This window comes from Nilaparvata lugens, chromosome 13 (assembly GCF_014356525.2).
Source record: "Nilaparvata lugens isolate BPH chromosome 13, ASM1435652v1, whole genome shotgun sequence".
NCBI lineage: Eukaryota > Metazoa > Arthropoda > Insecta > Hemiptera > Delphacidae > Nilaparvata > Nilaparvata lugens.
The window spans coordinates 3,425,443-3,440,577 of NC_052516.1; the positions used below are offsets into that span (position 1 = coordinate 3,425,443).

A 15,135-nucleotide genomic window follows, 5' to 3' on the forward strand; every position below is an offset into this window, starting at 1 on the left:
AGGGTGATTTAAAGCATTTAATTTGGATTTACGTTTAATAATAATTGAAATATCTGTTGATGGTTGGAAATAAATGAGAAATTACATTCATTCAATTGCCAATTAATGAATAATTATTATTAAACGCAAATCCAATTAAATGCTCTAAATGACCCCGAAGACTTCCGGCAGTAGCAGAAGTCTTCAGGGTGATTTAAAGCATTTAATTTAGATTTTGTTTAATAATAATTGAAATATCTGTTGATTATTCTCATTTATCTTTATAGTATCTTTGGTGGAAATATTGTGGTAAGGTTAAAAGGATTTATTAATCCATTTTATGATCTATGTTTCATTATTTTTATTGGGGTGTATTAATTTTAATATTATTTATCATCTTTGATGATACTATCACCATGACGCACATCATGGACCCACTCTGCGTCACTGACAGAACTCGTCTTCTCTCGCTCTATTACGGGGGGTTCCATCGTTGGACACAAATGATGCTTAATATTCCTCGGCATAACGTAGCCATTTTGTTTCTCAGACCAGTACAAAAAATACGCCTTCAAACCCAAAATCTGCTTTTCGGGTACCAAGGGCCCGATGCCTGGGACATGCTCCCAAAAATGGTTATCGGGTTCTGAGACAATGGAGTCTGTGAAACTTAGATTCCGATGTTTGGGTAGATGTAGACACCCGTAGACTTCGATATCAGACTTTCTCTGGCCTTGGAGAGGAACTGCCGAATCTGTACTCTCCAAATCAGCTGACTGTTCTTCCTTCAACTCCTCTTCTTCTTCCTCCTCCTCCTTCCCCGCTTCCTCCTCTACCTTGGCCTCCTCCTTCACCTCCTCCCCACTCTCCACTGCCACCGTCTCCTCTTTAACCCCCTTCTCCTCCTCTTCTACTTTCTCGTGTTCCTCCTCTTCCTCTAATTCCAAACTGTACTCGTATCTGGATTGTTCTTCGTGGTCACTCTCCTCCTCCTCTCCTTCTTCTTTCCCCTCCCCTTCTTCCGCCTCCTTCTTCCTCTTCTTCCTTTGTCTTCTCTCTCCCCCACTCTTTTCTATTTTATCACCTCTCTCTCCCCCACTCTCTTCTATTTTATCACTGTCTTTAATCTCTGCACTAGTTTTTCCCTCCACTTTATCACTTTCTTCTACATGTTGTTCCTCATGACTTTCCTCTTCCACTTTTATCTCACTCTCCTTCTCCACCACATCCCCCTCTCCTCCTCCATCCTTCTCACTCTTAACCCCCTCTCCTTTCTCCTCAACCACATCATTATCATCTCCTTCATTTCCTTCAACTTCATCCAATTTCCCCACTCCTTCTCCAGTCTCATCTACTCTCTCTCCATTCTCAACTTCACCCTCCACTTTTCTATCTCCATCTTTTTCTTCCTCCTTATCTACCTCTACCACTTCCTCTCCAACATTTGTCTTCTCTTCCCCTTTCTGTTCATTTTCTTCTCCCTGTTCCTTTCCTTCTTCCTCATGATCTACTCCATCATCTTCTCCCTCATTATCTTTAGTTTCATCCGTTTCTGCTTTGTTATCTGTTTCATCTCTCTGTTCTTCTTCCAGTCTCTTTTCGTAGCGCCTCTTCAACTCTGAAAATTGGAAATGAATCAGGAATGAATTTTGAAAAATGGTGATGAATGATGACAATAATATAGTTGTTTAAGTTTTTTGAGATTGGAATTGAAATTTTTGAAATTGAAATTTATTCACAACACTGACATATTTATGAAGTATATTCAGTGATAATATTGGACTATAAATAGTTATTTGTATATCTATAGTGAAAAGTACGACTTTTTCTCACTGTGGGAAAAAGTTTGAAGCCCGAGGCGAAGCCGAGGGCAGTTATTTTCCTGAGGGAGAAAAAGTATTTTTCGCTCGTGATGTACACAACATTTTTCCTCCATCCACATTTTTTTATAGAAACTGCAAATAAAATCATTCTAATATAACTTACGTATTGGTGACAATGATTCCTAACAACATAACCTAAATCTAAAACCTAAAAACCGGTCGTCTGATTGCACTGCCGATTGTGCTATCTATCGGCAAAAGTTGTAACAATTATATCAGCTGAGCAGCTACCAAAAATGGCTGACTCCAGATCACGTGGTTCAGATTTGAATTGCAGATCAAAAATATTTGTTGGCTGGTATTTTGAATAGAATAAAATATTTTAAAAATTGTATAAATTTTTATCGTCTACTAATATTAAGAATATAATAATTATCATACAAACATATATTTCATGAGTTAATCAAATTTCTGGTTGTGGTATTGAATTCAGTTGACTCAATGACAGACACCTCTATTATGCTTTCTCATCTGAGCTTAGACCTTCTAACCTATTACAATGTAAGTTTCAAAATAGAGATGCTCCCCATGTTATTTAAATGGAGTCACTTTTACTCCCTAGGGAGTTTTTCTGTTTTTTACTACCGAGAGCGAAAAAGTGACACTTTAGTATTAGGTTTCAGTGAGTAAAGTAAGTACTTTAGACAGTAGGTGGAGGAAAAATATATTATCTCATCAAGATAAATTATTATGATTATAAACATTGTTAGAAATAACTTTTCAATAGTCTATATGAGAGTTTGTTGATAATAATTGATTGCTTCAAAATATTCACTGTAAATATTATAATGTTTTACATATGAGTTGGGCCTATATAACCTCATAATAAGATAGCCTTGTTAGCATATCATCTACCGATGATTTCACATCAGTATTTTTATTCATTCATTGTACAAAACACTACAATCATAATATAGTTATGACATTGGAGGAAAAACTAGACAGATCCTGAGTATTGTATGTTACATAAATATATTAAAAATGAATCCGTCACAAAAAAAAAACATTATCAACTTATCACATAATTATTCTTAACTTCTCTTGAAGTATACAATTTATGAAAGTTGTGTGATAAATTACTCAAATTATTAACGTCTCCAATTGAAAGATTATAAACTACTCATATTTTCTCGTTTATCTGAGTATTGAAGAGCGTAAATTGTATTTTGAAAAGTGGAAGTGACATAACCAACATTTTGATTTGGACAGTATAGTATAAATTGGAAATGGGACAGTTTTGGGCATGAGCCTGTTGTGCCTTTCCTCATGTTAAGTATTTGTACACAATGTGATAAATAAATAAATATTAATATTATATCTTCTTATATTTTCACAAAATACTAAAATTATCTACCAATCTCATTAATTATACAATTTTCATCAACTCTAAACATCAATCATAGAATAGAATAGAAACTCTATTGCAACCATATCTGAGGTCTTCAGATACAATACAAAGAGTCAAATATATATATACAACACAGTACATGATACAAGATACAAATATATTACATCACAAGTTACACTATCAGTACCCTATGATAATATCTCACCTGATTTTCAACTCATAACCCAATATTCCTGGCTAATGTATAAAACTCTTCAATGTTGTTTAAAGGGTTAGCTGCTAAGGAACGTTTGATATGATTTTCAAAAGTTCCATTCTCCATATTCCTTAAGGTGCGTACAGATATACGCGCCGCGAACATGAGCAATTCACTTTTAATCAGCTGATTATATCTGTATTTTTACAGAAACGGTAAGATACAGTGATATAAAAAGCTTGGCATCAGCTGATTAAAAGTGAATTGCTCATGTTCGCGGCGCGTAAATCCGAACGCACCTATATAGATGTTCAGGAAGTGAATTAAACAATTTTATGAATAAAAAAATGCATGGTTGCCTGTAAAGTCGGTATACGGGCGAAAGTTTTACGTGACAACGACTTTGAGTGGTAAAATAGTTTAATGTGAATATTCATTCGTATGGTAGGAAGAAGGATGAAATAATAACTCACAATGAGAGTGAGTGAGAGGCACGCGTCCCTTCCACTCGGGCATGGTTAGCCCGTGCCCGCCTAAGAGACAACCATTGACTTGACATTTTGAAGTAGTGGCGCAGTCGCAGGAGATTGCTTGCGGCGCCTGCGCAGGTTGACTGCTCCGTTTCACTCTCTCTCCAGGTGAATGCCTTCGGCTGCTGCCGCAGCATTGCTCGCCACTGCTCCTATTCGTGCTCTTTCCAGACGACCGTGAACCGAAACGAACGCTCTCACTCGCTCTCATTGTGAGCGCATAACGTGGGAACATAACGCAGTTTCTTGAAGTGTCTCCCGGCAAACCAATTTATAAGACGTTGTCACGTCAAAAATAAAAATGTATTTTGTGTGCTAGAATAGGTACACACTAGATCACTTTTCACAGTGAATAATAATAATATATAATGAATTATATGAAAAATAATATGAATTTTTGTGGAAAATATGTTTTGCAAAGGAAGAATAATTTGATCTAAATTATTGTATATTGCTTGAATCACTTACTAGGTTCAATAGGTCCCATATAGTCGTCTATCCTGACATCTTGCTCGGGGTCATGGAAAGTTAACGTTATGCCAGTGTTGTCATAAGATTCTGTAGACTTGACACTCTCCTTGTCATCAGCTTTATCCTGAAAAATAATACAATTTGAAAACCCAACATTTAATGCATGAACATCATTTGTGTATTGTCATGAACCACAAGGTTTGACATACCCCCCCAAACATCAGTTCCTTCTTTAAGAGAGAAATAATCTTTTCCTACAGTTACGTTGAAAAGTGGCCATTGCTGCATTGATTACAGAACGCAAAGAATCACTTTTCCGCTCTAGTGCGGGAAAAATTTTCTGCACTCCAGATTTGCAACATGGCAATGCAAAATACTTAGTAGGTTATATGGAGCAACAGTGCAGCAAAATCAAAATGAAGTTGGTAACAGTGACTGCTGTGGCTGCTATAGTGAGCAACGAAGCACAACGCGCTAATTATTACATTATATATTATAACCAAGGACAACGAGGACTTTAGGATTTTAGGATTAAGGTTTTTATCAATAATAAAATTACACAGAAAAACATTTGATGCATTTCAGGCAATTTTACCCATAATTACCCACTTTTCATATTCAATGGTAACTGTAGGAAAAACTTAATGTGAAATACGTGCGCAAAGTTCCTCTGCTGCACTCAACAAACCATTCTGCCCTCGCCTACGGCTCGGGCGTAAACGTTTCTTTCGGTGCAGCAAACTGTCACTTTGCGCACTAGTTGCACAAATAACTATTTCCAACTTTAAAAACTAAAAGCTGATCAGACAGTTTTGGCTGACAGAGTAAAAACGCTGAGGAGAGGTAGAAGTGGGGCTAGCATTCTAGTCTCCCCTCCAGCCAGCTAGTGGAAAAAGCTTTCCACTTTTCTTCTGTATAATTTCACACACTTTTTCATCGCCTTCCTCCCGAGACAGACCGAGCTGACCCGTGGATGGACATCCCCTGGTTCTCCATTCAGACCATGGCAAGTTAGGATGGACATCAACAGTATAACGGTATCGTTCCACATTCAATTTATTTTTCAATATTGTTTTGATTTTAGAAATTCCAAATTAATTAAAAATGAATAATGCTTTTTGAACTGTCATATAACTTGTTCAAATAAAAAACACAATAATCTGTCCAACACATTTCTGTCTAACGTTTTGTAAAATCATTGGCAACAAAGTTTATTTTTAAATTTTTAAAATTGATTAAATGCTCAAAATTTCATAACCTTAATCAATTGTTCGGTATTAAAATAGTTGTAGGATAAATTTTTTTATAAAACCAAAATATGTTAAAATTCACATTTAAATCTCACATTAATTTCTTCATTTAAATAAAATAAATCTGACTCCTAAAAAAAATGCTTTTCTTTCAAATTCAAAGAATCATCTATTTGATAATAAAAAAAACCAACTGCTTTTGCTCTACCATCAAATGCTGCGCAACAACAATATTACAGTGTTCCCGTCTGGGAACTGGTGGATCGCCCCCTTTTATTACTTTACAAACAGGTCACCAATCATTTATTACAAATGATGGATATCACAGTTCAATCAATTTAATGTTACAGTATAAGCAATTGATTGAGCAAAATATTCCCTAAAATTTGTCAAAATGATTCGAAGGCTACTTTCTTCTTGGAATATGAATGGAAATAACTGGAAGTTCAATTTATTAATATTTTATATTCTGTTATATACTCATACTGCATTACATTATGTTTCAACACCTATGATGAGTCATTGAAATACAAACATGTTTTCATTCAATGATTGTATTTGTATGACTCTCAAGAATAAATAAGTAATGCAGTATTCACGTTATAATGGCAGTGAAGAAAGATAGGGGGACAGCGTTGGCGATTCTCTGCCGTTCCACTGCCTTATACTGACTGTATAGAGGATAGCTTCTGATACCGGTACAGTATATCTAATGTAATCCTGTTCATAATTGTTTGAAATAATCAATTAGATTATATTTGTCAAGAAAATATATATTTCTCAATGTATAATAATACATTTTTGTATAACTGAGATGACATATTTTGTTAATTAATTATAGGTATTTCTACATTGTTAAAAAACGTTCTGGTCACGTTGCAGAGCTAGAAAGGGATAGCGTTATCTGCTCTGTAGAATGATAGACAAGGATAGCAACCTCAATGCTAATCAAATACTGCCATTATAATAACGTGGATCTAACTGATGAAATACGTGTATAAAGCTGAGTTTTACATCAAAGTTAATAACAAAATGTTTAATAACTTAATCCTTATAGATTCTATTAGATTGAACGGAACTTGACAAACACATATGTTCATCATGTGTATGATAAGTTATGTTCAATCTAATAGAATCAATAAGGATTAAGTTATTCACATTTTGTTATCAACTTTGGTGTAAACGCAGCTTTAGAGGGTACTTGATGTTATTCTTTTTCTTTTTTTCACGATTAAATTGTAAAGCTTTCATTTAGATTCAATATTCTGGTAGTCAATTATATTTCTTCATAGCGTACAATCGATTTGGCAACTGAGTGAAGTTGAAAAATGATAGAACTATCAGCTTTGTCTAGTAACAGACAGAATAAGTGGTACCTATCCCTTCATAGGACACAATAGATACCTACTTTCTATTCTTTAGACATTTCTTGAATTTTAAACTTAACTATTTGATTTATTTGATGTTATTTTTCTTTCTTATTTCAATATAAGTGGTAGACCTTCATATAGGACACAATAGATACCTACTTTTTTCTTTCAAAATTTATTGACTTTTGAAATTTATACCATCAAATCATGATAAATTGACAATTTTCGCAATTTACCTCCTCCTCGTTGTCAACAGTTGTCGGCTCATCGACAACATCGACAGGAATGTTATCAGCTATATCTGCTTCAGTGACAACATCCTCTTCAGCTGCTGTTGACTCCTGCACTACCATATCTGGGTGGGTGACGTCTTCCCATACCATTACACCCTGGGCAGAATCATTACTGTCTAGTGTCGGTTTACGTTCTAGGGCAACTGGAAAAATAAAGAATAAAATTCATTTATACATCTCCCAATGGCTGTTCATAATAAAATATAATTATATTGATGCTCGATATTTTATTATTTATTCATTTGGTTGATATCATATTTTGTTATTTATAAACAAGTTTATTATAATTATTCGATTTCATTTTGTATAATATATATATATATATATATATATATATATATATATATATATATATTAGTTACAGGTACTTCACTGGAAGACTTTAGTGAAAAAAAATATATTTTAAGATATATTGATGGTTAAGTCAGAGTGACTAGTTTTAATATGATAGAACACTAATTCTACAAATAAGTATGATAAAAAGTGTATAAAATATATGGAAGATTTTATTACAAATTCTAGTTTAACAAATTGCTGGAATATTATTAATGTATAACAATTATTCCAAACATACAATATAATGTCCATATACCTAGATTAGGAAGACTTTAAAATTATTTGAAAAATATGGCATAGTGTTGACACATTTTAATTCCATACCGTACCAATGTGTGCTGTAAACACTCCCATAACAACAAATAGTGATCTTTTCCTGCCCTGCAGAATTCATTGTGTAACATCATAGATGAACAATAGCGTAAGTAGATATCCCATGGTATAGGGCATTTATGTCGCAACTTTTACTGTTATCTCAAGCTGATAGTCCACGTAGTTCTTTCCTGTGAAGCTTTATGACGCTGGTAGTCTCTCATATTGTGCCGTTCATACACTCTCACCCGGTCACAACAGTAAAAATCGACAGTAATCGACAATAATCGGCTTGATTTAACAGTAAAAGTTGCGACATAAACGTCCCATATTATGGGATATCTACTTACGCTAAAGTTCCTCTATTTTATTTTTATGTTATTTATTTATTGTATAAAATACTATAATCATAATACAATTATGACATTGGAGGAGAAACTAGGCTAAGCCTTATTTCTCTCCAAAAATTTTGATAAAATGTTAATGTTGTCCAAAAGATAAGGTTTATAGTCACACACTGCTTCGTCACTTGATTTTCGGTCCAGAAATGATGATTTAAAATTTTAAATTTTGAAGGTTGATTTTGGTAAGGTAACATATATTATTTATTCTTACAATGTGACAAACTTTCTTATTACTTTCCTTTCTCTTTATTAATAGGTGTTTAATAACTTTCTCTATGAAAAACTATTAACTTTGATTAACTTAAAATAAAACTAATAGACTATGACAAAATATAGTCTCTTTCTTTTAATATACTATGGTTTCCTTCCTTATTATTAATAGGTAGTGATTAACTTTCTATATAGCTTAGAATGAAAACCTATCAACCTTCAATGTCAGACAGATTTTCACTAGACTTTTCCTCGGATTGTTCGTCCGCTTTCCCGACAGCCACATCGTCGCTCGGAACCTCGTCGGAAAATCCATCAACCATACTGGATTTAAGGTGGCAAATAGGCCCACAGTCCATGCGTGCCAAGTAGATGTACAGCGTCATGAACGTCTGGTACAAAATGGCGGCCGAGCCGCCCTCTGGTTCATCAGTCAACAACTCGCAGAGTAGGATCATGGTTTGTGTCAGGTTCTGTCCACAAAATAATTGAGGAAATTGATCAAAAATCTTGTGAAAAACAAATAATTCATAATATATAATCATGGAGAGAAGATAGCAGACTGCTCTAATATTATTTATTTATTTATTTATAATTCTGTCTTGAATTTAAGGTCCCGACAATAAGACAGAATTATATGAAAAACATAATACTGAATATTAATAAGAATAAATCGAATTTTGCTACACATATTTCACCCCATAATACACGTCCTAACAATAGATTTAAACACAGAACTCATCAAGCTAACCATATGCAGGCACCAATTTACATATTATTGTAACTACATTATAAATAAGATTCCAAACGATTTTATAGATAAAAAAATCTCACGTAATTTACTTAAAAGTATAAAATATTGGATTGAGCAGAATATATTCTTCAAAATAGTTGTATGAAGTATAGTATTGTACCCAACAAGCATTGTTACTATAGAAACTGTGAACGATGGTATTTCAGTTTCAGGTTCTTGAACCAGGTATGTAATTGTCCCACGTAGCCTATCTTGCAGGAGATTAGTTTTATTGTATTTATTTTCTCTTTTTCAAAGATTAACTGTCATGATGGCCTCAAGACGTCACAATAATTAATTGGATATCACTTTATCATATAATATGTAGTATTCTTAAGTTTTGTTTTTTCCAAGCTTTTGCGATTTTTGTAAATTACTGTAATACTTTCTTTAACATTATAAAATTTGAATTGTATATATAGTACTTGAAGCAGAATAAGTGAACTGCAACTCACTGCTAACACACAAGGTTTCTTATGTTGGCAGTGCCGAATATTACATTGATAATATTGTTGTACTCAAGTTAAAATCAATGTCTATTTGTATTGTATACTCTTGTAATTAATATTGTACAAATATGTATTTGTAATTTTGGCAATAAATTCAATTCAATTGACAATCACATATTCAACATATTCACTCATCGACAATATTATAATCCAACGAGTAAAATTCTCGGTTGGGGTATTACAATCGCATATAAGTCCTTTTAGCACAACACAGCCTATCATTGTTGACATTCGTTCAACATGCTCTTTCTATATCTGGTGATGCGCGTTGTAACTCTCTCATTCATTTACCCTCATTCACTCTCTCTTATTTGGTAGAGAGTGAGTGGGAAGGATACTTCGAATATTCTTTCCGAAGAATGGACATTGATATGTCCAAAGCTCCGCCAATTTATGTAGATGCATAACAATATTATCTATTTTATCTATGGTTATTACAAATTGCTTTTTTTCATATCATATAGGCCTACAGCTCAATAATTATTCTCTTAATTTATGTTTTTGTGAATTCATCTATAATTTTGCTGTATTGTAAGCTATTGTATGTAAGTGTATAAGCCAGTATATATTGTAATCTACATAAATAAAGTACTCAATCAATCAATTCATGAAGAATCTCTATGTGTAGGGAGCTTCCTCCATCTAGGGTCTCTGAAGCCTGATGCTTTTGCAAAACCGTGAATATTAGCCTGCAGCACAAGAAATAAATTGGAAAATAATTTTAAAAAATATTTTTTCACAAGAGATAAATTATGTAGAGAATTTTATACATACTGGACTTAGAAAGCCTGCAGCCACAGCGACAAAATTCAACCATCGAACTGTTTTTCTAAAACCGCACAGCCTCAGCATATTGTGAAGCTCATCGATTTCTAATCCCACACCCTTCCATTTCTTTATCAGCTCCTTCTCTTCTATTATTCCACTCTTCCCAAACTGAAACAGAAGAATATAGAATTTAAATACATTAAATAAAAGGACTAAGAAGTTGTCAAAAACCACAGATTTTTTGTTTCAATTTTCAATTTATTCATTCCAATACACATAATATTATCAATATATATTAAAAAAGTTACAATTTATATTATCATTGTGTGTAAATGATAGGTTTAAGTTTTCTAGTCAATAATCACTGTTTCTGGAACAAACTAACTTTCAATGGTGCTTGAAAACTTGTTTATATAGATTTGAACTTCTTACCTTTTTATGTAAATTTATTGCTTCTTGTCATTATGTTACCGTACGTTTTTACAGTTTAATATTCGTATTGTTATTCATGGGCTCTTATCAGCAACTCCATTTGTATGTGCTTGTGCTCGTTTACAAATAAAATGATGATAATTATTATTATATTATCAATAAATACAATTCATAAATATTTCAATTCCTCTAGCTTCTCGCTAGTTAAAAATCTGCACAATAAAGTCTGTGGCATTTGACAATTTCTTAGTCCTTTTATTTAATTGTGGTTTTTGTGCACAGAAAATCTTTGGTTTTTGACAATTTCTCAGTCCTTTAATTTAATTGTCGTTTTTGTGGACAGAAAATCTGTTGTTTTCGACAATTTCTTAGTCCTTTTATTTGATTGTGGTTTTTGTGAACAGAAAATCTGTTGTTTCCGACAATTTCTTAGTATTTTCATTTAATTGTGGTTTTTGTGGACAGAAAATCTTTGGTTTTTGACAATTTCTTAGTCCTTCATTTAATATGAATAATCACCACAATATCAACTTTTCAACTACACAAAAAATGTAAATACATATGAAAAATAATTCAGCAATTAGTACTTTTATTGTTCCAGAATTGTTTTTTTTCTTAATGTATATTAGTTTTAGAGCTTACTGAACGTTTTTCTAAACATGTAACAATTTATTGTTATCTGAAATGTCGGATGGATATTGTAAGTTGTTCATAATGCATTGTTTTTTGGTCAATAAAATTATTTGATTTGAAATATTTCAGAGGATTATAGAAATAACTTTGTTGTAGTTTTGACACTGTGTAGAATTGTAAAAATTTGAAAAACACTCACTTTTTTGGCAAATTGAGGTGTGCATTTCACTCTCGAGAGGGAGCTTTATCAGAAGCCTCCTTATGATTATAAAAATAACAGATAATGTTACAGTTTTGTTTTGGTATATTTTTCCATAATTTAAAACACAAATAGAAGTGTTGCCAACCATTTTTCTAAAATTTCTTGATAGCTTAAATTATTATTCATATAATAATAATAATATTATTATTATTATTATTATTTTTTGAGTTATTAAAAGCAATATAAAAACATGGAGTAGCTTTTTATTTAAAATATTTCAAACTTTAAATAAAAGGGTACCTACTTCATGTTTTTATATAGCTTTTAATAATTTTAATAAAGTAGCCATACATACAAGAGTGAAGTGATTCTAGTTTATGATATTTGAGTTTTTAACACATCAGATAATGGAAGAATTATTCTAGTCTACTTCGTCTCTGTTGACTATATTCGTCATTATAGAATTCTAGTAGTACACTAAATGAGGCAGATATTATACTAATTCGAATTCAAATTCTTTATTTATGTATGAATACAATAGCAGGGAATGTATGTATATATCACAGTATTCAAAAAATACAAATATATACACTAAAAAATACTTTTATAATTTATTTATTGTAATTCTCATGAAAGTATAAATAAGTTGACAGAGATTGAGACTGGATATATAGTATTATGTTAGAGAATGAAGATATGTTTGTATATTTGTTTTGAAACGCAATACATCAATTGTTCTTTGAAACTATAGATTAAAGATGTCAAGAAAAATTCACATTTTGTTCTACAGTTAATGAACTAAGTCTCATTGTGTTGCACAAAAGCCTGTTACATTTTAACCATAATTGAATATGCCACAATAGCCAATCAGAGACTTCTCTTTTTTAATAGGAGTCATCTCTGAATATATATTGAATTGGATCTCTGTATTTAATGACATTTAAACGAATTAATATATAATGTGATTCATATTAATATTTTATGTAATTAATATAATATTTCAAAACCCACTCTAGAACATAGTACCATAGAGAAACAATAGCGTAAGTAGATATCCCATGGTATAGGGAATTTATGTCGCAACTTTTACTGTTATCTCAAGCCGATTACAGTAGACTATTGTCAATTTTCACTGTTTTGTTGGGGCGATAGTGTATGAACGGCACAATTTGAGAGACTACCAGCGTCACAGGAAAGAACTACATTCATGAACTATCGGCTTGGGATAACAGTAAAAGTTGCGACATAAACGCCATATACCATATGGGATATCTACTTATGCTATCGTTCCTCTATGATAGTACGTAATTATTGTAAAGTAAGTCAATTTCCACACAGAAAACACTAAAGATGTAGAGAATACATTATGAGACATTTTCATTCTAACTAACTATTGTATGTAATTGCAAACTATCTAATATTTTTTGTAATTGATGTAGTGTAGTATTAGTTTTTTTCTGGGAAATGAACATTTATTTATAAGAGCACTTCACTTATATGGTACTACAATTTTTTATATTATTTTTACATTTACTTAGGTTATCTATTTTCTCACCTGTTTGATCAAAATCCTGAGGAACCCGGCAGTAAGTCCCGATGGCGTGGAGATCAGAGGATACTCTATCCTGTCTTTGACGGGGGGCACATCACCGTTAGCAAGGGCTCTGAAGTAGGCTGACGACCAATGCAAGAGGTCTCTGGGTTGAGTTTTGATGGCCGCCTTGGCGTATTGCTTCAGTATGTAGGGCAGATTTAGAGGCACGTTAATCTGTTGTGAAGCGTACAGGTCCTCCGAGAGTGTACCCATGATGGCTAGAATTTACTGGAAAATAAACCGTATAAATTGTATAAAAATCCTCTGAAATAGAACCCATTTTGGCAAGAACTAATTGGAAAATATATAGATTCATAAAAACAACTTTGCAGCACAGGAAAAAAATATAAAATTATTGATTTGCGATAGCTAGTTTAAACAGAAAAATACAATAGATTAATAATGATGGTTATAGTAGAAGAAGAAGTACTAATTTTAGTCAAAGGGGTGAAGGGTGAAAATATAGAGGAACGACGCAAAGGTATACATAGCTTTAAGATTGAGAGTGTTGAAAACAATGCATGTATTTAAATGAGTCGGATTCATAAAAGCTTCCACCAAAGTTATAGCTCAAGATTGGGAAAATGTTGGAAATGATAGAATGTATTTCAATGAGTCAATAATTCATTCATAAATTTCCATTAATGGCTGAAGGGTGAAAATATAGAGGAACGACGCAAAGGTATACATAGCTTTAAGGTTGAGAGTGTTGAAAACAATGCATGTATTTAAATGAGTCGGATTCATAAAAGCTTTCACCAAAGTTATAGGTCAAGATTGGGAAAATGTTGGAAATGATAGAATGTATTTGAATGAGTCAATAATTCATTCATAAATTTCCATTAAGATGGCTTTCAGCTTGAACGAGTTGAAAATAATGCACGTATTTAAATAAATATTCATATCACTTCACTATGCACTGATATTTATTTATTCATTTACAATGCAAATGACACTAATGACTGTAATAACATGATATGTTATAAATTAATTAATTTCATTATTATTTTTAACACTCTTGAGCTTAAAGCTACTTTTGCAGCTCCAGTATGTTTTTACCCAAAGTCAGTTTCTTTTTTCAAATTAAAAAACAAAATTCAAGCTGTTATTATCATCTATCTAAACAATTTTTTTTTAAATAATGTTATGTTCTAATAAACCTAACATTTCTACTGCTATTAATCAGTTTTCAATGTAAAGTATTTAATAAGTTATAGCTCATTAACGATAAGGTGCACCTGAATGGGTTTCAATGTAAAGATACTAATTTTATTTCATTTATCGAGTGAATCAATATAATATTAATAGTTCATGTTCAATACTATATGTCATTGATTATTGACGAACATTCAACTGGTGATCACCAACAGGATAAATAAATGAAATACCAGCCTATTTATAATAATACAGTAGACATGTACCGGTATATTGTATGTAGTTACGTAGGTACATATTATACTTATACTGAATTTGTAACTTACATTTTATAATGATTTGAAAGTGGATCTTGACCCTTCAACACATTAGTAAACACTGATAGCCTATCAGAATTGGAGACTTGACAGTCTGTAATACTGTGAAAATACACATTGTGAATTCTATTGTTGCTATATTGTATCCAT

General features: G+C 32.3%; 1 protein-coding gene across 1 annotated transcript; it reads right to left on the minus strand.

The window, feature by feature from the left end:
- Positions 1 to 365: 365 nt before the first annotated feature.
- On the minus strand, positions 366 to 15,124 carry LOC111058750 (golgin subfamily A member 6-like protein 22). The gene is made up of 7 exons (XM_039440332.1): positions 14,995 to 15,124; positions 13,475 to 13,741; positions 10,659 to 10,820; positions 8,800 to 9,055; positions 7,264 to 7,463; positions 4,405 to 4,531; positions 366 to 1,597 (listed from the first exon to the last, which is right to left on the minus strand). The coding sequence occupies exons 2-7, from the start codon at positions 13,724 to 13,726 to the stop codon at positions 366 to 368; spliced, it is 2,229 nt and encodes a 742-aa protein (XP_039296266.1). The 5' UTR covers positions 13,727 to 13,741; positions 14,995 to 15,124.
- Positions 15,125 to 15,135: the final 11 nt, after the last annotated feature.

Excerpts from the sequence above, each read along its gene's own strand:
- LOC111058750 (XM_039440332.1), bottom strand. The coding sequence starts at position 13,726 with ATGGGTACACTCTCGGAGGACCTGTACGCTTCACAACAGATTAACGTG. Across the intron at positions 10,821-13,474 it reads TCAGGATTTTGATCAAACAG|TTTGGGAAGAGTGGAATAAT; the intron begins GTGAGAAAATAG and ends CTTCTGTTTCAG. Across the intron at positions 7,464-8,799 it reads AAATCTGTCTGACATTGAAG|TTGCCCTAGAACGTAAACCG; the intron begins GTTGATAGGTTT and ends TTATTTTTCCAG.